The 26457-nt window shown below is 51.2% G+C and overlaps 13 protein-coding genes across 13 annotated transcripts; 3 read left to right on the forward strand and 10 right to left on the reverse strand.

The window, feature by feature from the left end:
- Positions 1-266: 266 nt before the first annotated feature.
- On the reverse strand, positions 267-1634 carry N7443_002378 (putative transcription initiation factor subunit (TAF30); the record flags this gene model as incomplete). The annotated part of the gene is made up of 7 exons (XM_056882434.1): positions 267-355; positions 413-533; positions 593-733; positions 795-937; positions 1022-1173; positions 1393-1433; positions 1626-1634. The coding sequence occupies 7 exons, from the start codon at positions 1632-1634 to the stop codon at positions 267-269; spliced, it is 696 nt and encodes a 231-aa protein (XP_056744275.1).
- An 870-nt stretch (positions 1635-2504) lies between these two features.
- N7443_002379 (Ran GTPase-binding protein YRB1) lies at positions 2505-3583 on the reverse strand (the record flags this gene model as incomplete). Its single annotated transcript, XM_056882435.1, has 4 exons — positions 2505-2584; positions 2640-2768; positions 2822-3089; positions 3305-3583. 4 exons carry the CDS (start codon positions 3581-3583, stop codon positions 2505-2507), a joined length of 756 nt encoding a protein of 251 aa, XP_056744276.1.
- Positions 3584-4042: 459 nt separating this feature from the next.
- Positions 4043-6667, reverse strand: N7443_002380 (uncharacterized protein; the record flags this gene model as incomplete). Its single annotated transcript, XM_056882436.1, has 1 exon — positions 4043-6667. One exon carries the CDS (start codon positions 6665-6667, stop codon positions 4043-4045), a length of 2625 nt encoding a protein of 874 aa, XP_056744277.1.
- Positions 6668-7799: 1132 nt separating this feature from the next.
- Positions 7800-8429, reverse strand: N7443_002381 (ankyrin repeat domain-containing protein; the record flags this gene model as incomplete). The annotated part of the gene is made up of 1 exon (XM_056882437.1): positions 7800-8429. The coding sequence occupies one exon, from the start codon at positions 8427-8429 to the stop codon at positions 7800-7802; it is 630 nt and encodes a 209-aa protein (XP_056744278.1).
- A 633-nt stretch (positions 8430-9062) lies between these two features.
- Positions 9063-10562, reverse strand: N7443_002382 (uncharacterized protein; the record flags this gene model as incomplete). The annotated part of the gene is made up of 1 exon (XM_056882438.1): positions 9063-10562. The coding sequence occupies one exon, from the start codon at positions 10560-10562 to the stop codon at positions 9063-9065; it is 1500 nt and encodes a 499-aa protein (XP_056744279.1).
- A 1176-nt stretch (positions 10563-11738) lies between these two features.
- Positions 11739-11993, forward strand: N7443_002383 (uncharacterized protein; the record flags this gene model as incomplete). The annotated part of the gene is made up of 1 exon (XM_056882439.1): positions 11739-11993. The coding sequence occupies one exon, from the start codon at positions 11739-11741 to the stop codon at positions 11991-11993; it is 255 nt and encodes an 84-aa protein (XP_056744280.1).
- A 184-nt stretch (positions 11994-12177) lies between these two features.
- N7443_002384 (glycosyltransferase family 15 protein) lies at positions 12178-13862 on the reverse strand (the record flags this gene model as incomplete). Its single annotated transcript, XM_056882440.1, has 4 exons — positions 12178-12925; positions 12978-13064; positions 13116-13526; positions 13591-13862. The coding sequence occupies 4 exons, from the start codon at positions 13860-13862 to the stop codon at positions 12178-12180; spliced, it is 1518 nt and encodes a 505-aa protein (XP_056744281.1).
- Positions 13863-15671: 1809 nt separating this feature from the next.
- On the forward strand, positions 15672-16880 carry N7443_002385 (PH domain-containing protein; the record flags this gene model as incomplete). Its single annotated transcript, XM_056882441.1, has 1 exon — positions 15672-16880. One exon carries the CDS (start codon positions 15672-15674, stop codon positions 16878-16880), a length of 1209 nt encoding a protein of 402 aa, XP_056744282.1.
- A 647-nt stretch (positions 16881-17527) lies between these two features.
- On the reverse strand, positions 17528-18750 carry N7443_002386 (DMT family transporter; the record flags this gene model as incomplete). The annotated part of the gene is made up of 3 exons (XM_056882442.1): positions 17528-18243; positions 18300-18372; positions 18487-18750. The coding sequence occupies 3 exons, from the start codon at positions 18748-18750 to the stop codon at positions 17528-17530; spliced, it is 1053 nt and encodes a 350-aa protein (XP_056744283.1).
- Positions 18751-19627: 877 nt separating this feature from the next.
- On the reverse strand, positions 19628-20586 carry rab7 (Rab family GTPase YPT7; the record flags this gene model as incomplete). Its single annotated transcript, XM_056882443.1, has 5 exons — positions 19628-19737; positions 19790-19937; positions 20000-20179; positions 20238-20333; positions 20557-20586. The coding sequence occupies 5 exons, from the start codon at positions 20584-20586 to the stop codon at positions 19628-19630; spliced, it is 564 nt and encodes a 187-aa protein (XP_056744284.1).
- Positions 20587-20831: 245 nt separating this feature from the next.
- On the forward strand, positions 20832-21602 carry N7443_002388 (ATG16 family protein; the record flags this gene model as incomplete). Its single annotated transcript, XM_056882444.1, has 3 exons — positions 20832-20916; positions 20973-21349; positions 21447-21602. 3 exons carry the CDS (start codon positions 20832-20834, stop codon positions 21600-21602), a joined length of 618 nt encoding a protein of 205 aa, XP_056744285.1.
- A 232-nt stretch (positions 21603-21834) lies between these two features.
- dot1 (histone methyltransferase DOT1) lies at positions 21835-23404 on the reverse strand (the record flags this gene model as incomplete). The annotated part of the gene is made up of 2 exons (XM_056882445.1): positions 21835-22798; positions 22860-23404. 2 exons carry the CDS (start codon positions 23402-23404, stop codon positions 21835-21837), a joined length of 1509 nt encoding a protein of 502 aa, XP_056744286.1.
- Positions 23405-23765: 361 nt separating this feature from the next.
- On the reverse strand, positions 23766-26325 carry spb1 (rRNA methyltransferase spb1; the record flags this gene model as incomplete). The annotated part of the gene is made up of 4 exons (XM_056882446.1): positions 23766-24322; positions 24377-26039; positions 26109-26258; positions 26308-26325. The coding sequence occupies 4 exons, from the start codon at positions 26323-26325 to the stop codon at positions 23766-23768; spliced, it is 2388 nt and encodes a 795-aa protein (XP_056744287.1).
- Positions 26326-26457: the final 132 nt, after the last annotated feature.

Raw genomic sequence — 26457 nt, forward strand, 5'->3', positions numbered from 1 at the left:
ATACATGCCATTGCCTTTCAAAAGTCCAACCCACTCCAGTGCAAATGGCCGATTGTGTTCAGTATCCGTGCCAGGATCTACGAGAAAGGAGAAAGGCACGAAAGAAAAGTCCCAGCCAAGTTCCTCTGAGGGCCGCTAACTCCCCAGGATCAAAGTATCAGAAAATAAAAGGAAAAAAGCATGGACAGGAGATCTTAGCCGCATTTCTGCAGATGAGGAAAAAGGAGAATCGGAATCAAAACCGAGAACAGAGATGCCTTCTAGGTTTACAGGAAGCCGCGCTCCGCCGTGAAGTCCCAGAGCATCTTGATGAGTGCGTCTGGGAGGGTATACAGGTCGACGTGGAATTCGCCCTCTGGTGATGCGTGTCAGTATAGTATGGAGATCTGGTATGAAGGTAAGAGAGACTCACGCTCAACGTCGTTCTTGGTGTAAGAGTCCGATGACTTGTTATCGTGGACCATCTGCACAACCTGCAACAGGTCGTCCTCGTTGAGTTTTTGCAGGCCATCGGCCAACTTGTCCATATCAACCTGAGATGGGTTATCAGCTCGGGGGATCTCATTTCGAAGATGAATTGAATGGACCTTACATTCTTGTCAGTGCGCTTCTTCTTCTTCGCGCTCTCTTCGCCAGTCGCGCCACGCTTGTTCTTCATGCCATTCTCATCACCGGGGACGGGTCCGGTCTCGCGCAACTTCTCAAGGAGAGCAGGCTTGGGGTTCTTGAAGGTCTATTTGCGAATCACCACATCAGATACGGCTCATATGACGAGTGAAAGGCAAAGAACTTACAACGACATGCTTCGACTCATAGCGCTCCTGAGCAAAGTTCAGATCGTGCTGAATGATGTGGGACTTGTCGGCGACGAATTCAATCTGCATGTCGAACTCACCCCATCCCTCTTCTGAGATACGGAAGGGCGGTCTAGTGAAGGCTGGATTTCGGGTTTCATGTCAGCTACCATTCTTCCCAACCATATCCTGCAGGCGCACACTGAGTGAGGATCGAATCAACTTACTCTGGACAGCACGACTACCAAAACTCGGATGAAGATGGTAGATGACCTTCTCGAAGAGAGTCGCAGGAACCAGATCACCCTTCTCGTTGACGGCATACACCTCAATAGACCATTCTCGTTGAGGGAATCCCTCCACCTCGGAGGGCTTGTCACTGTTATGCAATCCATCCGTCAGCTAGTGCGCCAATCCTCTCATGTGTGCATGTTATGGTAGGATCGAAGGTAAAGCGCGAGCGAGACAAGCTCCACCGTCTCCGGTAGAGCGCGTTCTCACTACAGCCATTCACTCGTATCTTTATCAAGAAATGCGGACTCGGAGGCACGAGTGCTTATTCGTTTCGAGGGAAGAGAGGGTGAGGTCGATCACGTACATGATGTGCTGCGACGTCACAAGACGGACATTGCGCTTAACCTGAACGGCGAAAAGCACGAGTTAGCCCAAGCACAAGCAAAGCTCAGAAGAAAGGCCAAAGCCGTGAAAAGTCGCAATCGACGGGGCGCGAAGTGGGTGCGAAGAGCGCCGGGCGCCAGCAATTCCGCACGAGCTTCCACCAAGCCAGCGGCTCCAGAACAGGGTACAATGGGGGCTCGAACGAAGACTCACGTCAGGCATCTTGAATGGCCGAATAAATAGCTTCTCTCGAGGCTCTTTTGGGAGGGTGTCGGGGACAGAGGGGTATGCGCGGAAGGTGGATTGGTTTAGAGAGTTCGCGCGAGGTTCGCGGCAGGTTCGCGGCGAGGCGGTATGCAAGATTCACTTCGCCGTTGAAAATCACTCGAAAAGGGCCGAATTCCAATTTCACGTGTTTCTTGGAGTCGCCAATAATTGAAGTGGATGAAAGGGACGGGGGGAGTGGGGAGGAATGAGGTCGACGGGGAGACAACTCAGATCAGTCCGCCCATTGACATCCACACCGATCTCATGCACTTGGCCCTCATTTGGCTGACTGGACGGATTTCGTGCAATATTCGAACTATCCTTTTTTTTTTCTTTTTTTAACTCATGCTACGTCTTAAATGCTGTTTTCTAGACTCCCATGGGAAAGATGATGTTTCCTCGGGGTCAAGCTACCTTGGATGCCTTGGTATAGCTTTTAGATTAGCTACAACGACCTAAATACATCCAGAGACACTCCGCGGAGTTCATGAGTGATGTGCAGGGTGTATATTCGAGGGGGTTTCTATCTACTGCCGACTGCGGGACCTGGGAACTGCCCTCCATTTCATAATCACATCACGATGGTTGTGCAAAACAACATCATCGCTGCCTCGTTCATCGCGTCGTCGGGGGAGGGGAATGGGTAGTAATGGGAATATGGGGTGAAAGGCATAGTTATTGAATAGTTGTTCAAGGGGTGGCAGGGGATTTCAGGGCAAGCTCCTGTCCTCGGAGACGGCTGGCGACAATGCGCATCACGGTCGTGGGTCCTTAACCATTGGTGCAGAGCAAAGGGGCGAGGCTTAAATCAGGAGAGTGGCAGATTTACTGCTCACTAGCGGCACCGAAGAGCTTCTCGTTCTCCTGCTGGGCCTTCTCAAAGGCATCCTTGAAGAGGTTGGCGTCTGGAGCTAGTCAGTAACGCATCTCAGACAATACACGGTTTATGCAAAAACTCACTCTCGCTGTTGGCAAAGCGGATAGCCAGAGTCTGAGCCTCGGGCTCGCCCTCGCTGACATCGGCGGCGGCGTTCCAGACCCAGCTGCGGTCACTGCCGACGTTGGGGCTCAACTTCATGTCGGGGACAACTGAATCCCAGTCAGTTAGATGTCCCTGAAAGCAATCCATGGATTCAACTCACTGTAGTGGTTGGCGCAGACCTTGAGGGTCTTATCCCGGCGCATGACCAGGCGGGTCTTCTCGTTCTCCTTGTGCTTCAAGAGACGGACGTCACCGGTACCACGCTCCTTCCACTCCTTGCTCTCACGGTCGAACTTGAACAGCTTGGCGCGCATCTTGAATACCTGCTCCTCGAGCTCCTCGTTGGTCTTGGTCTCAACCTTCTCGGTCAGGCGGATGACGGGCTCGAAGTGGACATCGGGGGATTCGGGGGCCTCATCCTCGGGTTTCTAAAGAATAATGCGATGTGAGTAATCTGCCTGAAATCACCTAAGGAACCTCCGGTAAATGGTGTGGGTGGGCTAAAGACTGGTTGAAGAATGACCACACAATATGCAGGGACTAGAAAAACAACCCCCGCCCCCGCCATATTGTTGGTCGCAACAGACACGTCTCATAGCTATAATCCCGCATCACCATCATGCCGGATAGCGAAATAGCTTACCTCGCTCTCCTTCTGGGCCTTAGCAGAGCCAGAGGGCTCATCCGCACCCTCCTCGGTCTCCTCCTTCTTCTCCTTCTTGGGGCCGCCTCCGAACATGGAGAAAACGGTGTCGGAGGTCTTAGCAGCCGCGTCCTTGGCGGTATCGGCAGCCTCCTTGGCCGTTTCGACAGCAGCCTCAGTCACGGTCTTCTCGCCCTCGCCGGTGGTGGCGGTCTCGGGCTTGGTCTCCTCAGGAGCCTGAGTGGTGGGGTCGGGCTTGATCTCCGCGGTGTCAGACATGGCGGGTGGTGGATGGAACTTTGATCAAAGACAAAAAAAATAAAAAAAGAGGAGGCGAGAGAAGTGATAGACACCGAGATCGAGGTAGAAATCAGGGGAAGAATTGGCTTTGTTGATCAGGGAATGGGGCAATGAGGGGGGAAAAATTAATGGTTTGGGTGCGCGGGCAGAACCGCCACCGCCTTGGGCTGACTTTGAATGCGAGGGGCGAATTTCCTTTTTTTCTACTATTTACTCCGAACATGTTTGATATGACCTGTACACTAGCAAGGCACGTATCTGGGGATAGAACACTATTCGTACTATCAATTGAAGTTCATTGCGCCGAAGAGACATTCGCGTGTACCCCGTTCCAAAGTATCAGACCCGCCCCTTAGCCCGATCGCGCCGTAAACAAAAACAAACCCCACCATTAGCCAAGATCAAATCGTGAAGAAGCAAGAAAAGAAGCAAAAGCCTTCAGCACTTGCGGCGATCGCCTGAGCAATCAGAGTTTGCAGACTGAAGCCCTACAACCTGACGTGCGCGTGTCTGAGCCCGATTCAGCGTGGCATAGTTCGTACTGCGCATTCGGTCCATCATGGAGCGAACATTGACCTTCGCAGCAGATTTCTCCAGGAAGCTCCACGCATCGCCGAACAGCGCCCTGACCTCCTGATCAACATAGGCTGAGCGGCTGTGTAGGACAGAAGAAGCACTGCGGAATTGTTCAAGAGCACTGTGGGCAAAGGTCGAGAGTTGCTTCGAGCTCGACAGCACACTTTCTCGAGCATGACGGCCATCCAAGCGAAGACATTCAGCGTTAGCCCGCAAGTGGTATGATCTCTTGGCTACGCCTCCCGCAATTGACTGGAGGTCGGTGGAAAGATGCCCGTAGAAATCAGTCAGGTCGGTGGTCATATGGCCGTAGATGTCAGTCAGGTCAGTCGAAAGTCGGCCGTAGACCTCGTTGAGGTTGCTTTGAACGACCCCCAATTCCTTTGTCACTTGCGAAGACACGATACGGGCTGCCCGTCTCCAGTTGGCAATCTTCAGCCATGGAGTGCCAAAGTCGACCATTGTAGTTTGGCCGATGGGGGTCTTTGACTTGGCAGTGACTGTAATATTGACCAGGCCGTACGCTTCCTCTCGGTCCAATCGCAGCGAGTAGACATCATGAAATAGCTGAGACAACTCATAGGGAAGGGCTTGGTCGTATCGATGAACGCTGACATTAAATCGCGCCTGCTTCTTAGAAGATGCAAGGTTTCGAGGAGGCTTAATCACCACATGGCAGTCTCCAACAACTTGGATTTCAAAAATGTCAGGGTTCTTGGGTTCTGTAGAGGCTGCAATAGTAAGTCCGGTGACCTGCTCTATAATAGAATGATCCGAAGATTGGCTTTGGAGCAGTCCCAGTTGACCATCTGGATGAACGGACAAGGCAGTTTGTCTCACACCCTGCAAGCTCATTGCAGTCGTTGGAATGGGAGTAAGTGATGGAGAGGATATGTGAGACAAAGTGGACCCGGCAATGCACTGCGCGAGGAAAATAACCACGGTCTTGACAGCGGCATAGCCGATTGAGAGGGCGATCGCCGAGATGAGGGTTAGTGTGACCAAACGCAGTATCGGGGCAGCATCACAGGCCCTGCTGGCATACGCCGGGGGAATCCAGTTGAGAGGGTATTTCTCTGGGTCGGTGATTGAGCATCGTTGAGCCGGGCTTGGAGTATCGGCGGTTGTCTTGTGCAACTTGTTGGGATAGAGCTGCATTAAAGAAGCCAAGTTTCTATTGAGCTGACTAGGGGCGATACTCTCGAAAGTCTGCAGATCGATTGGGTAACGCTGAAGGAGTGCTGTTTCTCCGGTCTGAGGGTTTCGAGACTCCAGACACATGTGGAGGCTGTCCTGGTTCAGCGGAACGGTGTCACCTACAAGCTCCCACATCGGCTCCTCCGAGATGACCATCGCGGGTATTGCATGTCGCTCCAAGAAGGTATGAGCGAGCCGTTGGGTTTGCTTAACTGAAGCATCATCATGGCGAGACACAAAGATGATTGCCATGTCTGGAAGAGTCCATTCTGATGCCGATGAAACACAGTATTTGTCTCCGTTCCACCACGAGCGACAGGTCGGTCGATTTTTGAATGTCAAATGCAGGGTACTCGGCTGGTCTTGCTGGGGCCCCACAGTAGCTTCCATGCACTCGTCTACGACGAGCTGAACATGGATAGGGAGCAACTCGGCAAAGTTGGGCACAGCACCCGCTCCAAAAGACGTCGGCACAACATGGTAGCGCGAGGACTCAGCAGAGCTGCTCGGCGATCCAGTAGATGAGCTGGATACCAAGACATCGCCGATCTTGTCCAGAATGATATTGCGGAATTCAGGCTGGCCAATGTATAGCACGCGGAACGGCTTGTCAAGGTCCAAGCTGTGCTTGGTCATGGTTTGTTGGACTGTGGCCATGAGAATGGAGTCGGTTGTGTTGGATGGCAGCAACATGGCAGATAGTCGACTCTTTAATGCCGCCGCCATTTTATCGTCGAAGATGCGAGTCGTATGCTTAAACTCAACCCGCTCATTCTCTGGCCACATCTCGGGCTCTGGAAATTCGATCGACTCGGATGACTGACGAGGTCTGGTTGTGAGTCCGCTATCGTCGATGGCCGCAGCATGAGTATAGAGCTTGGGAAACAGTTGCGACTCCAGGGTGCTCTGTGCCTCGTCGCGATAAGTCTCCTCGTATTCCTGATCATGGCGATATTCCTCATCCGGACCATCGGCCTCACTGCTGCTGTATCGCTCGTCGAGACTGGCGACATCGTCGGGGGTGGTTTGGTCGATTAGCGAAGCGGTGTCTGTTTGCTCGGACCGGCTACCATCCTCTGAATGTAGGTCAGAAACACTAAGAGTAGCCCAACTATCACTTAAGGACTTGTGAGGAGGCTCGGAGGGACGATCAGAGGCCATGTTGTTGGTGGGGCGAGAGTGGGATAGCCACTGCTCTACAGAGGCCGTGAGGGGCGGGAGGGTCGGATACTGAAGATGGGAAGCTGCGGCACTCGGTGGACGCCTGAGCGACTCCGGAGTATCAGTCATATTGTAGAGACGAACATAAAGCGAGAAATAAAGTCAAACAAAGAGAGGGGCAGAACAAGAAGCCTTAGCATACGTTGATGAGCGGGAACTGGGAGGCATGTGCCCCCGGTGGGTCCGCGGGGAGTTCGCTCGTCAGGTGGTGTCAGGGTGTCTGACTCAGGGCAAGAGAGACACGTAAAGGGAAAGACACCAGGCAGAACAAGGCAGGTTGGGCAGATACTTGGGAAAGAGGGGGAAACCTTGGGGAAGCTGTAATGGAAATGCACTTTGACCGTTGGAGTTGATAAGCATAGAAACGACAAGAGGTAGCGGGGTTGGATCAGCTACAGAGTACATGGTACATGGTACTTCCAAACTGAAGGCGCAACGGTACCTTAAGGCCGTAGCTAGCAGTCTGTATATCTTATTTCCACGGCTCTTTAATACCTACGGCGCTGATGATTGCTCCGACAATAATTACGTCGCCGATAAGAAGGTCACTCCACTCAGCCCCACCGATCTCCCTCGCTGCGGGGCTTACCATGTTATCAACGGCTGAGAGGATTCTCTTAACTCGGGTCATATCCATTTGAACCGCCTTCTCCATTTACAAGAGTTACAATCACAACTCGGTCCAGTAGTCTAAGGCCCTCCTTATCTCCTTATGCCCCGGACTAGATTAATCAAAATCGACGTCACCTGAGCTTGGCTCGTCGATGACTAGGAACGCTTCTAGCGCCAATCTAATAGTCATCTCTCACGGTCACAGAACACTTCACACGAGGAGTTGAGTTATATTTGTAATCAGGAGTCATCACACATTCAAATATCGTTTCAAGCCTCACGACTTTAAAGCACAGTCTAGTAAACGAAAATCCCGGAGACTACCTACTAAACAACGACCTTCACAATCTTCCCAATAACCATCTGTATGTACCATAATACAGTAGGCTGCATCGAGAACCTGCTATATTCTCCGATCCAACTGTGCCATTCAGACCAAGCCCGCGCAGCAAATTCAACACCACAGCACAGACCAACTCACATATATGAAGTTTACGGAATACCATCATCTTGGTAGACCCTGAGATATGATACGTGTCAGTTAGCAAGCACATCACATCTCCACGACAATCACCAGGACATACCACCCCTAATCAGGGAGACCTGCGCCCTTCTCCACCAGAAGCCAAACAATAACCTCCAATTCCTTATCCATCGCCATTTCAAGTGGGGACGCCTTCAGATATCGATGCTCATTTTCGACATTGGGATCGGCCCGCATCTCCAGTAACATCTGCACCATGGGAGCATCACAGTTCTCAATCGCGGGAAACAATGGCGTATCTCCAGATCCATCTTTGGCATTTGGGTCGGCTCCGTGTAAGAGAAGCACCTGGGCGCATTCGATATGTCCTCCATAGACAGCAATATTTAGTATTCGGCGTGAAGTGTAGCCCACAAGAGGTTCAAAGTTTGGGTCCGCTCCAAGCTCGAGGAATCGTTCACATGCTTCGAACTGACCGTGTTGACATGCCCAGAGAAGTCCCCTGTTTCCATTCTCCATGTTTCGATGGCAGATGTAGTCTTTCAGGTGGTGGTTAAGACGCAGACTTGTAGCCATGAGCTCGACTACTTGCTTCTCTGTTGGGATACAGTCGGCGATCTCGCGGATGAGTTCTGCTGGCAGAGTGTCTAGGGATAACCGGTGCTCTTGACCATACATCATAAACGGGCTCTGGAGAGTGTTGTAGCTTTTTTGTGTGAAGTTGAAGATGGTCATGAAAAAATATATATTCAAGAGTGGTATATGAGGCCCTTATATAGACAAACGTCTATGTAGTCCCAGGGAAAGGCAAACACTACCTGTGTGAGTGGCATTCAACAATTCATTCCCAAGACACTCGTAATGTCAATTCGCTTCCAAAGTTTCTCTACCATGGTGTCTTTTTAAGGTTCTAGGCGTTCTGAGTAACACCTCAATCCGATGCCAAAAGTAGCAAGGGCATGACGCGGGTGTGATGCCCTCAGATCCCCATACTTACTGGGTCAAATATTGACACTCATTTGTTTATGTATAACCCAACGGGTACTGTACAACTTTCTGATGAGTTAATGTTTCTCGGTGATCTCGTAGGCTTTTGCAAGAATTACGTTATAGGTGATATACATATTTTTAAAAGCCAACGAAGATCCTTTTCTCGACATTTCGTATTAAGAACAATTGAGCAATGCTCTAAGATATGGGTAATCAAACAACTTCTGTCTTGAATAGGTAGAATTAACATTCTTCTGGCAGCAACGATTAGGTCGAAATTTCTTATATGTGTATGTAGAGGAGAGACAACTTTATATATATCCATGAGTATCCTTTCATCCTCTTGTCACATTCATCTTCATCAATTGAATCCATGAGTCAGGCGTCAAATTCAACAACGATAATATCCGTCTCTAGCGCATGTCCCCCCTCCTTGACAAGCAAACCCTTGTCCAACTTCCAACCCCCAGACCCCCAAAGCACCTCCTTGACGACACTAGCACCACCAGGTAATTCGATCGACACAGCATTCGACCAAGAAGGCATCTGAAGAGCCAGAATACTAATTAACATCCTATCCTCAACCCTCCAACCCGAAACATCTATCTTAGAATGCCCGGTCACTCGCAGCGGGACCGTAACCGCACCCAAGAAGAACCTCGCAATCCGATCACTCGCAAGAACCTGACTCAACTTGCTCGTGATATTAGACAGCTCATTGCTAGTAGGATAGTCCCACATCACAATTCCCTTTGCATTATGATTCAAACTCAGCATGGTCATGGTCACTTCTTCCGCTGCAGTGGGATAGCGCGTCCAATAGGACTCGTTTCCAAAGGCCATAGGCACACCCCAGAAAGTTTTCGGTAAATTTCCGACCCAGGATTGGTACTCCGCGAAGATATCTAGTCGATTCGAGATATCTTCCATATCTCCATGGCAATCATCACAGCCACAGCAGCCGTAGGTTGTGTTGCAGACTGTGTCGTAGACGGTAGACCAGCTCGTGTTGACGGCAATGGGGTATACATCCGAGAGAATGATATCTGCTCCGGAGGCGTACTCTTCGTAATAGAAGTTGTAGCAGTTCAAACAAAGTGAAACAGGGTGCCATGGGTCTAGCGACTTGATCAGATCGTACGTGATCTTCGTCGCATTCAACGGGTCCCCTTGACCATCAGGTTCGTCGCCTGTATACCAGAGAAGCAGGCTCTTGTGAGTCTTGAGTAGATCAACTTGATACTGAACCGAAGTGAGGTTTTGGTATGTCCAACGCATGTCATACATAACCCACAGACCGACCTCGTCGCACTTGTCGAGGAACATCTTTAGCTCGGTGAAGTTGAAGGCTTCGTTGGCGAGGCCTGCGTTGGGTACAATGTGGATGATATTGTAGCCTTGATCTTTGAAGATTTGGACATTGCTTAGGGACTTCTCGAGCCAGCCATCCCAGCTGACGTAGTAGGAGTATGGGAGCAATGGGCTCCATGAGGAATCTTTGGTATAGTCCTGCACCAGAAGCCCGCCGTAGAGACTGTCGAGTTTCGTTATGCTGCCGCCATCTATTCGCTCCGGTAAATGATAGAGGTCTGTGGTGGCAGAGTACGCATGGCTACCGTCCGGGCGATTGGCTCTGATAGTGACACGGTAGGGCTCGAAGCGGGGAGCCAGACCATGCAGGGGGAACTCCAGCTCATTTGAAGAGGTATTGACAAATACCGAGTGCGTCAGATGTAATTTTGCCTCGCCAATCGAGAGTTCAATATCCAGGCTCTGCGAGTTATGGTCTGTGATCTCCCATGGTTCACCATGAATGTATGAGATCTTCGTATCAATAATAAAAGACCCTTTGCCATCACCCGGAGTATAAAGATTCATGCGCGGACGGATTTTCAGATCCAAGAGTGGCACATCAGACCAAGCTGGACTTTCCATCCAGCCTCCAGGCTCGAACGAGGCATTGCTAAGAGAGTATTAGCCTGATTCCTGCAACAATTGGAGTCACATACGTCGAGCTATAGGCCTTGCCACACCAAATTTCTACACCAGGAGGATTGTTAAAGGCCGTTGCCAGGCCTATAAGGAGAAACAACCACATCTTCGGGAAATCGTTGGGGGAGTGTTCAACATGAAGAAAGGGGGTTTGTTTATCGGCATCTTGCCCGTTATAATCAACTATCACCCCCCTCACCCCACACCTTCCCCTCTTGAATGTTCCCCTCTTGAATGTCACCTTGCTCTCCGACGCTGGGTGGGCCTGATAGCAAATGTCGCATTGCTATTCTTCAGAAGCAATCTGGGTTACTGCTAGCGAATCACCACTGGTGATCAAGTCTATTTGACCCACTAGCTAGTTGACTTTCTTTCTCGCCTTCGTCACACGTCCTCTATACCGATAGATAGGCAGATTGATGAGATCGACAACGTTACAGTTTTATTCTCTATAGTCAAGGGTCTTGGGGGCCCACTCTTTACCTCAATGTGGAGAGGATGTCTGTGCTTTTTCTAAGCACTATAGCCCCGTCTTGGCTTTGGAGTGGATCAAAACACGTAGATTCAATTCAATCCATGTAATTCCAGAACATCTCACGCCAAAGCGGTAGCTATAAAACATTCAGAGCTATACTGACCTACGTCTACTTCCTCTACCCCACCAGCTAAAAAAAGTTAGAAGGAATGCATTATACTGATCTCATTCTCTGCGTAATCCACCGGGTGATTATTCCATACTCTATAGACAGCCATGCTCGAATCTGGTATTTGCGAGATTTGGAAACAATGCGAAAGGGGAGACCCGTGGGGTATGCCACGAGGGTTGGGGGAAACAAGGTATGTACATTTCATGGATGCATGCTGGAAAACAGAACCACAGGTGCGACGGTCGGGGAAGGCTGGGAAGAGACGGAGAAACAATTGGAGGTAGTAGTGACAAATAGGAAAGTACCAGAAATAAAACACATAACAACGCAGGAGGGCGAGATTGCTGCCACCCTTCTTCCCGGCTAAATCCACCCCATACCACACCTGCCGCATCACCACTGACACCGAGTCTGTATGTCCATTAAGGAATATGACCCCAAGAAAGATATTGGGAAGGGAAAAATGGGCAGTCCATGCGAGATAGTAGCAGGCATATATAACCATCGGCGAACAAACGTTGGGTCGTGTGGTATCGTCTGGGATGACCAGACGATGGCCTTCCGTCGAGCAACCAAAAAAGAGCACACAGCCAATCCCAGTGATGTGGACAGCATGCTAGATGAATATGTCAACATGGATGATGAAAATGGTCGCGCCATCTTTGAATAGAAAAGCCGTCAGATCCATTGAACGCCGCCCAAAAAAGAAACCCCGGCCAACATACGTAATACGCAGGTTTCAGCAGAAAACTCCCAAGGAACAGGCCTGGGTGATGCTCGCAGCCGAATCAAAAAGCATGGAGACGCAGATAAGGAAACGATGCATAGACATGGCCGAGGCGCTTTTGATGGCTTTACGGCGAGGCCCAACCGCCGGCGACCTCCACCCATTCGGACAAGCAGCTGCCCTGCTTGCCTTCGACGTCGACGATGTCGGTATCGCAGCGGCATCGGCATCCAACACCGTTCTCCTTGACCGCGTCAGGTGTAGCCCAATACTCATCTTCTTCAATCCGCTTCTTCTCATCGTCGGTGGTCTTCTCAAGGTAGGGTTCGCGGGGCAATTGCCGCGCGGGAGCGTTGGCGGGACAATGCTGGATGGTGGTGTGTCGGTATCCGAAGTCTCGGAAGTAGTGGATGTCCTTGACATCAAGAAGAGCACCAGCCGCAAGGGAGTGGATGGGTGCATCACCCCAACGTTCATTCCAGAATCCACCACTGCGGTCCATCATTTGGAAGAAGTCCTCATACTCCTTACTGCGGAACCAATCCAGGCGAGCAATCTCGAAGTTACTCCAGAAGTGACACATGTTGTAGCTCTCACCCTCCATGGCCTCTGGATCAATGTCATCGAGACCATTGTCGCCAACCTCACTCTGAAGAATTTCTTCGGGCAGTTTCTCCTGCTTCTCCACCTCTGGCTCGGTGAGCTCCTCGGGGCGCTCCAAGAACATCTCCCACAAGCCCTTGGACGGCAGGTTGTTTTTGCGCTTGTAGGCTGATGCGTACCGGAAAATGTTCGGAACAGTCTCGCGAAGTTCCTTAACGGCAATGGTGAATCCGTACGTCTTGTTCGCCTCGATCATCTTGAGGAAAGGATCACTGCTTTGAGTAAGTAATCGAACGGGCCATAAGATAGATAAGGCAGGCTTACTATGTGATATCACAGAAGTACTTGATCTCGGGCTCCAGGCGCCAGTACCATTCGTACTTCATCAGAAGGGGGTGCTTGTAGAAGTGTCTGTCTGCTGTTAGTATTGAATGCACTCCAGCAGTCAATATGGTTACTTACCCGGAGTAGAAGCGGCACATGTGGTGATAACTCTCCATGCCACCGTACATGATGGCGGCATCACCTTGTTTCCGAATACCCTCCTTGGCGACCTCATCGTCGACCCAGTCGGGATAGCCCCACATGGAGTTATCGATCTTGCCGAATTCCACGGGGGCACTGGTGTAGTTCATCACGGCGGCCTTGAAATCATCGTCGAAATCACCGTCGTTCAGGAAGACGTATGGATAGTGCCACCAGCGGTTGAAGTGACGCTCGATCGACTTGAGAGACTGGATAACACCGTCCAGCTCCTTGTTTCTCGCGAGAACGACGAAGGCAGCGTTGGCGCGAGGGGCCTTTTTGATTTGATCCATATCGATGGGCAGACAGCCGGTGGCGAAGACTTTGTCATGCTTTTCGCTGATTTTGCTGTATTGAAGACACCGCGGTTAGCTATTGCAACGCCTAGACTGTGCGATGAGGGAACACGTACCGAATGGAGGGCGGAGTGCCTGCTGGAATTAAGATACCCCCGGGAGACGAAGGATGTCGGACGAAAAGAAGTAGAATGAAGACAATTACAAGACATGGAAATAGTAAAACAAATCCCAGGGGTATAGAAATGGAAGAATTGCCCTTCAAGCGAATGCGCCGGCGGAAGAAGGCGAACCGCGGCGACCCGTGGCCCTTTTCATGGGAGACATCTTCTAAGGGGAGGCTAGGCGCACTGGGCAGCCGTTTGGTGATGCGCTGAATGAAACTCATGGGTGCGACGGGGGCACGCGTCGAAGACCCCACGATAACCAAATCAACGGGACCCAAGCAGCAGGGCCGGAATCGGTTTGTGTCGGACCCCAGACGAGGATCAGGGGAGTAGAAAAGCCGCGACTTGTCGACCGGTCGAGAGGGGAGGTAGAGATAGTACCGGAGTGAACGGGTACCTTTTTTTTCGGGAGAGTGACGATCAGATCTCACAAGACAAAAACGAGTGGCCGGAGGAATGCCTCCTGTCTCCTTCCCCCAACTAACCTTCTCAGACCCAAGATGGAGAGGAGGGCGTCGGGAGCAACGCAACGGAGGTAAACGATGAGGGAGATAGGGGGGTGGAGGACATGAATAGAGTCGAGGGGCTCGAGGAAGTGGAAAGAGAAGGGGAAGGGAGATGGGGATGGGAGAAGTGTCTGCCAAGACCAGGGGAGGCGCAAGCGTCTGTGGCCCGTCACACCGAAACCGTTAATTTCACTCTTCGCCCCCCTGTTCCGTGTTGCCGCTCTAAGGTGGCGTATTTGCCTTGTACGTACGGCGTATTCAACCTGGATAGGAGATTTTCCTTTTCTTTTTTCTACTATTTTTTTTTTTTTTCGTGTTTCCTTTTTTCAATCTCTTTCTTTCATTTTTATTTTCGGGGGGTTTCTTTACTCTTTATTTTTGCCCTTAAAAAGGACCAATTGTGGTTCCAGTTCGGTCTGGTTTGTAATTTAGTAGTTGTGTAGCTGGTAATAACTGCGGTGGACCTGTCCCTGCGTAGCGCTGTGATACCCACGCAGTGCGCGGTCAATGTAGGTACACCCGAACTACAGCAGACTTGGCTTCTTCTATAAGGCTTGCTAGTCTATAAATGGACTGTGTATACTTAGTGCTGTGTCTAAGTGTCTAGGTGAAGATCCAGGCGATCCTATCCACCGCTATGGCAACAAAGATGGCAAAACACTCCATAGTTTTTGCCTACAGTGTTTACCCATGTCCCGAGGTACCTCTGGACGTATAAGTAACTCGTCCACAGGCACAGACAGGAGCTGTAGCTCACAGTAAGGGTTCACTCGTGTGCGTTGCGCACCTGGAACTAGCGTATGTCGATCGGGGTCTAGGGGCACCAGGGACCTCCTGGCCGTTACGCCGAGTGCGGCCGGGGCCAATGGCAGCGCCGGTATATACCTACGAGGATTGTGCTGTACTGTAGTTGGGGAGTTGATCCAGATATGATCATAATAACAGGGAAATGAAACTTGTACCGGTACATGGCTTATGCGTATTAAGCATGCGGGAAATTAAGTACACAGTACCGGGGCCGAGGCATTGCGGCTCCACTCTCTACGGGCGATGTGGCCTGAACATCTGAGGGTCTGGACTCGGGGACTCTGGACCCTGTTCGTGTGCCTGCTTACTCGAAGGGATCATTGGCATGTAGGTTACCAAGGGTAATCCTGGAGTTGGACTCCATCTAGTATGTGTCAATTGCCTAGGCAGCCACATTGGTACCTAGATTATAAAGCCAGAAGCTCTACTTGGGAAGTACTAGATCAGCTGGACTTTATCCATGGTCAACCTTGGAATGGATCCTAGAATGACTCGCTCCCGCCCTCAGTTTGACATCAGACCATTATATTATAATGTGACCCTCGCCTCTGTCCGGGTCACACCCAATGGGCCTTTTCTCTCGGTCAGGCCTCTTCGTGGGCAACGATCGTCCTGCACAACGTCGCGGGGGTTCCCCCTTTTTCCTGAAACCCTAGAAACAGTGAACCTTGATCTAGACCTCTTTCCCTCTCCCTCGTACATGTCTTCACAGCCACCATGAATCAGGTACTGGCTCGTCCCTCGCTGTCGGAGGGACAGAGCAGATCCCCCGCCATTCAAATGCCCGACCACTCCGTCCATTTCCGCGCGCCACCCTCCCGCAACGGTCACGTCAATCTGGATACCTTCTCCCCCGTCAACGAGAACGGGAGCTTCGAATTCGACCGAGTCTTAAAATCCGGAAAGGTCTCCCGACGCGTCAAGCACAAGCATGTCTTCCGGGCCTCGTGGAAACCTGCCTACCTCGTCCTGCGGCCCAATCTTCTCTCCGTCTACAAGGACGAGGAGGCCACCCGCATCCGCGTCTCCATTAGCCTCTCCGAAGTGACAGCCGTGGCCCCAGTCAAATCTCCCCGCTCCAATCGCCAGCACGTCTTCGGCGTCTTCACCCCTTCCAAGAACTATCGTTTCGAGGTGCTCTCGGAGCGCGACGCCGATGACTGGATCGATCGTATCCGCGCCGAAGTTCCCGGCAACGAGGACGAGGCCGCCTTCATGGCCCTGTCCAAGAAACGTGCGCTCCCCGCAATCCATAGACAGCTGATTGAAGATACGACGGATCACTCCGATTTCGATGTCGCCGGCCGTGCCAGCTCCCCCGAGCTAGGTCGAACTCTATCTCCTGGCCCGTCAGCCCGCAAACCCTCCTGCATTCAGGAATATTCAGGAAACGAAATCACATCCTACTCGGAGCTTTCAGACGGTCCCTCTCCCTCCCGGAATAGCCGTCTGCGCTCTATGCCGTCCATTCATACCTTATCCCTTTCTGCCCCGGAAGACAAACCCATGTCCTTACCGCGTGACGTAGGCTTACCACGCGACACGAGCAGACAGTCCGAGCTCGGTATCTTACGCGATCCAGAACGGGTAGTGTGCCAAGGGTACCTACAGGGACTACGGATCAAGGGAACCGTACGGCAATGGAAGCGGCTCTGGGTGGTACTACGATCGAAGAGTCTGGCCTTCTACAAGGACGAGCAAGAGTATTCCGCGCTCAAGATCATCTCCATGTCGCAAGTGATTGATGCAGCCGAAGTCGACCCCATGTCAAGGTCCAAGACCTTCTGTCTGCAGATCATCGCCGAAGAGAAAACCTACCGGCTTTGTGCTCCGGACGAAGAGTCTCTCGCACGCTGGCTGGGCGCGTTGAAGAGCGTCATCGTCTTCCGCAAGAAACTCGGCGCTACCCCTGCTGTTGCGACGTAGGCATTGTATATCTGCATGGATGTACTTTCTCCCCCTCCTCTTTTCACACCATCTACCGATTACCATTCTACTGACCCCGTCTTTCTACTACCGTTTTACCCTGATATCCGGTCTCTGGCCCAATCCTCTCTTTTAACATTTCATCCACATTCACATCGTTCAACTGAATATACCCAGGTTTCTAGTGTCGAGGGAGCAGACAGGCGTTGAATCTTTTGTACTTTTCATCAAGGGTGGTTTTCTTTGCATTCGTTGATCTCTTCCCTTATGTTTCTATTATCTACTAAACTCTCTTTTTCCATTGGTTTAATACATTGAAGGTCCGAGGCAGATGTTTTGATGCTCTGAGTTACTAATCTCTTGGAATGCGAAGCGTTGTCTTTTTCTTTCCATTGTTGATATTTGGGTGCCCACGTACTTATGAGTCGAGTGGCCCTTGGACATACGAAAATAATCTGAATTAATTGAAAGCTTAGAATCCATTCTTAGTGCTGACTAAATCAATGCCGTATCTACTCTGGTATATCTGAACATGCTAAAATGGAAATATTCTACGACAACACCGGCCGTACAGCGCAAAAAGGACAAGCCGGAAATCATAATCCTGGAGATGCGCTAGAAAACACAATGTATAATGAAAGAAGCGTCTACCTATCTTCATCGCGAGGAATGCTTTCATACTCCCCAGAGGACGGCCGGGCTATCTCAGCCGAGGCCTCATCCTCTATGATCTTGCTTTCGTGGTTGACAACCAAGAAAGACAGGAAAACAATAGCAGCGCCGACCCAATAGACTGGACTGGCATATTGTGATTGAAGCACGATCTGCCCGACCAAAGACAATGGGATAGTCAGGCTAAGGCCGACGGTCACGACGAGTGGAGTGGTCAGGAGCATAGCGTACGCCCATGCTATATCAGAGACGAACGAGGAAACGGCATTAACCAGGATAATCGTCCAAACCCGCTTCGTATCCGGAAGCGAGAATTGTTCCACACCAGTCCAGTGCAGAATGAAGAACCCAGGCCATAGCATCACGAGGTTAAAGAAGCCGACAAGACCAAAGAATAATGGCATGTTCACCTTCGACTCGTCACCAACCTGCTTCTTCATGACGATCGTGTACACGCCGTACATGATTGAGCTAAACGCAGCCATGGCGTCCCCGAGCGCCATCTCCGCGGTCGACTTGTGCGGGAATGAGCCTTGGCTGCCATCTGCGGTTGCGTTGGCATCCTCTGGTTTGGTGAGGTCCACGCGCGAGATCAGGATGATACCAATCAGGGATGCGACCACGCCGAGGAATTTGCGGACGGTAAATTTCTCGACGCCGATTACGGCTCCGAAGATTAGGGTCCAGACTCCTGTGCAGTGATCAGTCGCGCTGTACTTTGAATTTTAAGTATCGGAGGATTCTTACCGCTAGTGGATGTCAAGATGGTCGTGCTTCCCACAGTCGTGAATTGCAGACATCCCATAGCAAAGTAGTTCGCCTGTTCAGTATCACGTTAGATTCACAGCCCCGAGAATATGATATTAGCAAATGACATACAGTAAACTGGAAATTGTTAGCAAATATCCATTATCCGAACATCAATGATACATACCCAAAGCAAACAGAACTGGAAACTCAGCTTAGCCGTCGCCTTCAACCCCAGCTTTCCTTCATCTGCCTTCAGTCCCAGATCCTGCTCATCACCACCAGATTCATAGTCCAAGGACCCAGTACGCAGATACTCGCGCTCCTCGCCACGTTTCGGATCATCCGAGTCCAAATGATGCAGCAGGCTCCAGAAGGAGGTCACGCGGGAGATACCATTGGTGCGCCAGAGGGCCCATGTGCGGCTGATAAGAATGGTAATGAGGGGCATGGTGAACAACGAGGTGTTGAAGTAGGTCACGAAGAAGGGCTTCGCGTATGTTTTATCGGCGAAGATCGTCTGTATAGTATTTTACTGTTAGTTAACATTCATTGTATAGCGGGCTGAATGGTGCTGTGGTGGGTGCGCGTACGCTTCCGAGGAAGTTTGATGCTGTCCATAAGAAAACCACGGCTAGTAAGAGGGCTATTCCTAGGGTTCGTCGGGCTATGCCGAAGACCTTTGGGCTAGGCGCATCGGCGGTGGTTGCCATGGTCGCTGACTGCTGACTTGAAGGAGCACGCGAGCGGTGGAGGAAAAGGGTTAGACGGGAGCAGAGGTCTGCCGGGTCGGCCTGGGTGCTTGAAGAGTGCAAGTCGCGACCATCGGTCAACTGAGTGAGAGGCAGGTGAGACAAGGTGATGAGGAGCTGAGGAATGTCGTGGTGAGAACGTGGACAGGGAATGCCAAGCCCTTGTGGGATGGGGAGCGATAAGAAATGTCAAGGTCCTATCAACGATGCAAATGTCCCGAGTAATGCATAGATGCTCACATCGTATTGAAGTCGAGGACTTACGCTCGGGCTACGGATAAATTATAAAGAAAGAAAGGAGGATGAAAGCACATGACTACCTTTCACAGGAAACGATCGTATTGCAGTAGACAAGAGAGAACATCTGACCATCAAGGCAAGAGCAGTCCAACGGTAAGTCCAACCGCTGTATAACGAACCGAAAGAATCTACAAGACAAAATCCAAAACATATCGATGACCTTCTCTACAAGCGGAAACCAACGGAGACTGAGAACCACCAGCAACGGTATGACATAAAAAAGGAAACAGAGGAAAGAGGATATCGCTGAAACGTCATGAGTATCGGGCAAGGGTATCAACAGGCACAGCCATCGCGCTCATTGTCCAGATGGATGTTGATCGGGTCACTGAATTCGCCACTGAACTCCTCGGCCTCTTCCTGTGCGAGCGCGCTCCGGGCAATGACTAATGTTAGGTTAGCATGGTGAACACAATTCAACGGAATGGGTACTCTCACCCTCGAATGCCTGCTCAACGTTGACTGCTTCCTTGGCACTGGTTTCGAAGTAGGGAATGTTGCCCTTGGACTGGCAGAATGTCATGGCCCGTTTCCCTGAGATCATGCGCTTGTTCTCTTCCACGTCAATCTTGTTTCCAATCACCACCTGCGGTAGTCCATTAGTACTAGGTTCTCATTCTATCTATCGATATTTACCGGGAAACTCACAAATGGGAAGTTTTCCGGATCACGAGGGCTAGCCTGGATCAGGAACTCGTCCCGCCAGCTGTCGAGTGCCTCGAAACTCTTGGAGTTGTTCACGTCGTAGACCAAGACACAGCAGTCGGCTCCTCGATAGAAGGCAACACCCAATGATTGGAATCGCTCTTGACCAGCGGTATCCCAAATCTATTTGTGGCACGTTAGTCGAATGCTCAGTCTTGGTGGATGCCAGAGCAGTCTTTACCTGCATGGTGACTAGTCGGTCATCGACAAGGACTTCTTTGGTGAGGAAATCGGCTCCGATAGTGGCCTTGTAGCTCCCACTGAACTTCTTGTTGACCTAATTACCCCAAAGAGCGACACGTTAGCGCTGTGAAAATGGCAAACTGTCGACGGGCGCTAGCTGGATGGGTCGGGAAGAAAAAGAACGCACATATTGGTTCATCAGACTGGTCTTGCCGACACCACTGTCTCCAAGGATGATCACCTATAGCACAAAGACAGTATATTAGCCAAGAACTGCATTAAAGTATCGCGTGCCGGAGCTGCTGCGGAGATCGTACCTTGAGGAGGACCTTCTTCCGTGACGCCATGGCAACGGTGTGAGGAGGAAGTTGAAGGTTGAAAGAAAAGCACCAGATATAGGCCCGAAAGCAAATTCGAGCAGTAGGTAGAGCCGGGGCTGAGGCGAGTGAAGATTGCAGGAGAGTTGGAGTTGGGTTGCAGCGGGTGATGATGCATGGCCGGGCGGTCGAGGGGGGCGGTGGAGGCTGATAACAGATAGCGCCGACATCATCGCATTCGACGCATTCCTCACCCGATCTAACGTTCTCGGCCGATGACCCTGTGGAGAGAGGAGTATCTGGCTGCCCTGGCAGTGCGAGATTCAAGGGAAAAGGCCAACTCTGCGCTCTACGATGCCTGTTCGTTCTCTCATCCACGTTTGACCCCCGTCTACATGTTCCTGACAGCTTCATAGATTCCCGGCTCGCAGATCGCACTGCCAAGCTCACCACAACACTAGAATCCAGCACCGGTCCAGGTCGTCTGAGGTCCTCTGGCCATGAAGCTCACACGGCTCCGCCTCCGGTAGCGCCATCCAAGAAACAGCCGACCGACGGATCTTCTGCCACAGACCTTCTTAACACGACCCGTGCAGAACTATCAGCGGCACAGCGATCCCGGGCAGAACTACAAGACCGCTTGGACAAGGTGAACGCAGAGTACGAAAAGCTGCGCAAGAGAAGTGCCCAAGAAGGCCGGCGACTTAACACCCTCGACCATGAAAGAACCCATTTACAGATGCGCCTAGAGGATAGAGACGAAGAGTTACGACAGAAAGCCAAATTACTTGAGGTAGGCAAATTCTACAAGGCACAGACTCTACCGAAAAGAGCTTAATAATTGCTCGGGTGGGAACTGCGATTGACATGATCTGACCGGTTCACCACAGGATTTCCAAGACGAGATCGCGACACTGAATCTACAGCTCAATATGGCCGATGAAAAGACAAGCAAACTCCAACGCGAGAATCAAGAACTTGTTGACCGCTGGATGGCACGGATGGGCCTGGAAGCCGACGCCATGAACGATGCGTCGAAATTTTGATGAAGTTTAGGACTCTGTCGATGCTTGAGAAGTTCTAAATGGCCAGCCCATAGATGTACATTGACCAGAACAGGAATTTACTAGCTTATAGAACAGACTGTCTTTATACAAGTCGAAATGGTATCATACAACAAACCGGAGATATGTCCAACGGGAAACATGATAATATACACAAACCATAGAAAATGTCCATTTACAATCCGACTTTCAAACCAAAGTGATCGGTCGATCTCTAAAGCATATCATCCATAAAGCGCTTCAGTCGAGAGCTGTCTTTGGTGGCAATGAAGTAGGTGCCACCAACGTCGGTCCAGCTGACATTGTTGGACCAGTAGTTCTTTTGCTGGACCTTGAGAAGGTTGATGGGAGAGTTGAGATTGCGCGACTGGATCTTGTGGCCAGCGGGAACAAATGACTTCAGAGAAACAATCTTGCAGCCTTCTTTCATGTCGAGGAAGTGATTGATCAGCTCATTGTTGAGCTGGGGTGTGAATGCTTGGTTGTTGATAAGCACCACGTCTGCTCGTTTAAGTACGTTGATGATGCTCTCCTGCTCGAGGAAGTCACCACGCACCAGATGCGTCTTGCCCGGCGCGATTCCCCATAGACGGCAGCGAGCCTTGAATTCAGATTGTTGCAGTTCGGCTAAATCGCACGCGTTATTCATCATCTCGCAGCCCCAGCTTTCGCAGCCAATTTCAAGTGCCGCTTGGAGAACAACGTTGCCCACGCCGGAGCCGAGATCAACAAAGACCTGGCCTGACTTCAACTTGGTCTCCTTGAAGATATTGCTGATAAACCTGGGAAGAAGTTCGCCGTACACATTGTCCGTGCCGTTCTCGTACTGCCGAAGGGATTCGACGCGGGGAGAAACCGTGCGCGCATAGATCTGCGTCAAAATGCGCTCTACCCAAGGCAGACCCATGCGCTGCGTTGTGTCCAAATGCTTCGCAAGGCTACCGCTTTCTCTCAGCTTAGTGATGGCCTTGTTATAATCTTCGACCGCCTCGCGGAACTGGGTCTCCGATGTCACAGCCAAAGCACGCCGCAATCGCCGTCTGATCCCAGTGGTTTCATTGTTGAACTCGTCGGCTTCTTCAGCCTGAATATAATTGTCGGAGACGGTCTCGATGACCTGTACAATGTCGTCGATGGGCCGGAAGTCCTCATTGTCTTTGGGTACCATGGAGTCGAATCTAGTCGTCAGAAATTAGCAAAACCCCTTCTCAAGTAACGGTCACGTTTAGAAGCGCATACATTTCTTTTTGCGAAGCACTGGGGTACTGCAAGAGGATCTCCGTAGATTTGCCGGCGACCCCAAAGGCCGGCTTAAACTTCCCAGCCTTTTGGCCAGACGTGATATCCACCGCATGTACCATCTTGAAAGGCCGACGTCCTTCATCTGAAAATGCCTTCACCGAGCGAATCCGTCTCTCGGGGTCGGGTTCCGCACTGGCGCTCGTGCGCGCACGCTTGCGCACTTCAAACGAGGTATCACTGTCGCTAGCATCGTCATCACTCGAAAGGCGTGTCTCCGGGGTAGGTCGCTTTCGTATGCGATTCGGGGTGGTGAGTCGTTTGGCGGGGCGGGCGTCTGCGTCACTCGAGACCGATCGGGCTTTAAGCGCGTGCGTCTTGCGGCTCCGTTCTGTCGAAGACTGGACTTGAGATGACCGGGAGTCCGAATTTTGTGTCGCCGACCGTGCCGGGGCCGGGGCTTTTTGAACGACTTTGCGGATCTGAGTCTTCTGAGGCTGTAGAGAGAAGGCCCCTCCTTTCTGAAGGTGGTCGAAAAAGCCCATGGGGAGTAGTGGGGCGGGAGATAGGAATGTTATATAGACAAGAAAAAGAATAGTTTATGATATGCAGCAGGCATGAGAGAAAGAGCAAAAAATGACAACTATGAAGACCTTTCAGGCCGTTGGAGGAAAGAGGAACAATCGATAAGCCGCCACTCGGGGAAGTTCGAAGTTTAGGAACCCGCGTCTGCGGCGGTGGCTCGGAGGTCTTGGCGAACTTAAGCTGTTCCGGTCTTTGGTCGTGTACACCGACTTGTGTATCCAGTTTCTACGTACTGTATACAGATCATCCAGAATCCTATTTCCTTAGAAGTATGGGTATCTCCCTTGACTATGTAACGCTCTCTATTCACAAATGGTACATTTACGCCTTCATCTTCTTCTTCAGTCTCTTTTGTGCCCGGATATCCTTCTTCATACGCGAATCGACAATCTTGTACTTGCCCTTGACACCCTTAGGACGACCAGAGATACCACGGTTGGCACCACGAGCAACGACCAGCTTGACCTCCTGCTTGGGCCTCTTCTTGGTGGCCTTGCTCATAAGCTTGGTGATGGCCTGGGACTTGTCACGCTCACTGAGCGCCTCGTCGTCAGCCAGGAGAGCAGACTTCTTGCGCAGCTTCTCCAGCTTCTGTGCAGCCTTGAACTTCTTACGGCCCTTGGCTTCCATCACCTTCTTGATCGGACGGGCGTTGATAGCGCGGAGCTTCTCCTTGATGGCAGCCGCGGCAGCCTTGGTAATCGGGCGCTGCATCTTGCTGTGTTGACCCTCGTCATCCATGAACCAATCCGGCATGCCGTCCACGTCGCGGAATGAGTAGCGGTTAAAGCCATCGTCGACGACGTCGGAGGACTTCTTCTCGCCAGTGACCATCGATTGAGCCAGAGCCATGGCCTCTGCGGTGATGATGTCGATATCTGCTTTTACGTTAGAACTATCTCCGTATTCATCCACAGTAGATTGTGACTTACCAAGCTGGCCGTTGGGCTTGCGAGGATCTTGCTCCTCGGGCTCTTCGTCAGAGTCAACCCACTCAGTCTCCTCCTTCTTTTCCTTCTTCTTGTTCTTCTTTTGCTTCGGCGCAGGAGCAGGGGCCTCTTCCATCTCAACGTCACTATCCTCCTCCTCCTCTTCTTCTTCATCCTCCTCTTCCTCGTCGCCAACTCCTTGGAAGATATCTTGATCGAAGAACATAGCGGCGTTGTTCGAGAGGTTGCCAGGCTGAGGGGGTGCATTGGCCGTTTCCTCCTCTTCTTTTTCCTCTTCCTCTTCCTCTTCCGCCTCGTTATCGCTCTTGTTCTCGTCAGAGAAACCATCCCAGGCCTCAGACTCGTACTCCTTGCGAGCCTTCTTTGCGCGCAATTTTGAGTCTCTATCCTCCATGCGCTCTTGGTAATGCTCGTACATGGAGTCGAGTTCCCGCTCAAGACGATCGCCATCATCATCGTCATCTTCCAAATCGGATTCCGACTCGTCCTCGCTGTCGCTCTCAGGTGCCAGATCACGGGCATTGACAACCGCATCACGAGCACCCGCCCGATCCACTCGCTTAAGAGAGAATGTGGTGTCGTCACCTCCGGGACCATGCTGCTCCATGCCGATATCCATAGGCGTGGTCATGTGCATCTGCATGCGAACAATCTCCTTTCGCTTCTTCTCATTTTCCTTGCGGCGCTCCTTCTTGTCACGGGTGCTTTCTTTTTCGCGCATACGCAGCAGCTGCTCTTGGATAGCCAATTCCTCGTCCATTGGGGCAATCTCGGCAACTTCCTCGGACTCTTCCTCCTGAGCCGACTTCTTCACGACAAGGCCAAACTTCTCGCGAACCTTCAGGCGCCATCGCAACAAGTTGCGGAACTCCTTCCTACCAAGAACCTTCAGATCCTCGCTGCAAGTTTTAATTTCTTCTGTAGTCTCCTCAAGTCGGTTGATAGTGGACAAAGCAATGTCTCCACTAGGCGGTTCAACGAAGCTGAGTTTGTTGTAGGAACCCAGAATGGCGATGGGGTCTGTGGTATTGATGAATTCAGAAACCGGGATTTCCTTAAATTGGGTGTAGTCTCCCTCCTCGTAACCTTCACGTCTGCGCTTCTTCACCTCCGGGTTGAAAACCTTTGCTTCGTTGTTGGGTGTGGGAGCTGAAAGTTCGGCGAAGACATGCTTGGGATCGAGGAACTTCGGGTCGAGGCGCTTGGGGGCCTTATATCCGCGGCAGACGACGAAAATCTCTGCAGAGACGTTACGCGACGAAGGGGGCTTGGTCGCCTCCACAGATGTGAAGAGCTGCTTGAACACCCACAGAAGAGGGTTGTAATCCTTAGAACGGAAGACCTTTGTGACAAAGTTTCCACCCTCTGCCAAGAACTCTGTAGCCAACTTTAGAGACTCCAACACCAACTCTGCTTGCGAGAAGGCATCCTGGACCCAGGCGGTACCGACATTGGGTGCACCGTCGTGAAGAACCGTATCAGCCTTCCAGTGCTTGAGGTGACCTCGAATGGTAGCGCGACACTTGTCGGTGGTAATATCGCTCTGGAAGGTAATTGCTCGGGGAATGGGTTTGATGGGGGCGAGATCGACACCGATAATAAGACTCTGCGCGGGCATGCATTCCGCAGCGACTTGACACCACGACTAGATGGTGTTAGAAACGAAATCCTCCAGGAAAGAAAACCTGTGAAAAAACGAAAGAAAAAAACTTACACCAGGCGCAGCACAAAGATCAAGAAGAACTTTGCTCTTCTCCAAGAATCCGTATTTCTTGTTCAACTGGATCAACTTGAAAGCAGCACGGGCACGATAGCCCTTCTCCTTCGCAAGTCGATACCACTTATCCAAACGACCTTTTCCGTGCTTGAGAAAGTCAGTACAAACGCAGTGGAACATGCGCCGACAGACATACCTTTTTCTGGATCGCCATCTTGAATCACGGGCGGTCCTTCTGGAGACCTTAATGCCCTGAATGCAAGAGGAAAAATGAGTGACAGAGATTGTATACCCTTCGTCCCCAGCGGCTCCGCCGAAAAAAAAAAAAGTCGACTTATCGCTCACC

The sequence above is a fragment of the Penicillium atrosanguineum genome (genome assembly GCF_028827265.1).
Source record: "Penicillium atrosanguineum strain IBT 20685 chromosome Unknown utg000002l_segment0_segment0, whole genome shotgun sequence".
Lineage (NCBI taxonomy): Eukaryota > Fungi > Ascomycota > Eurotiomycetes > Eurotiales > Aspergillaceae > Penicillium > Penicillium atrosanguineum.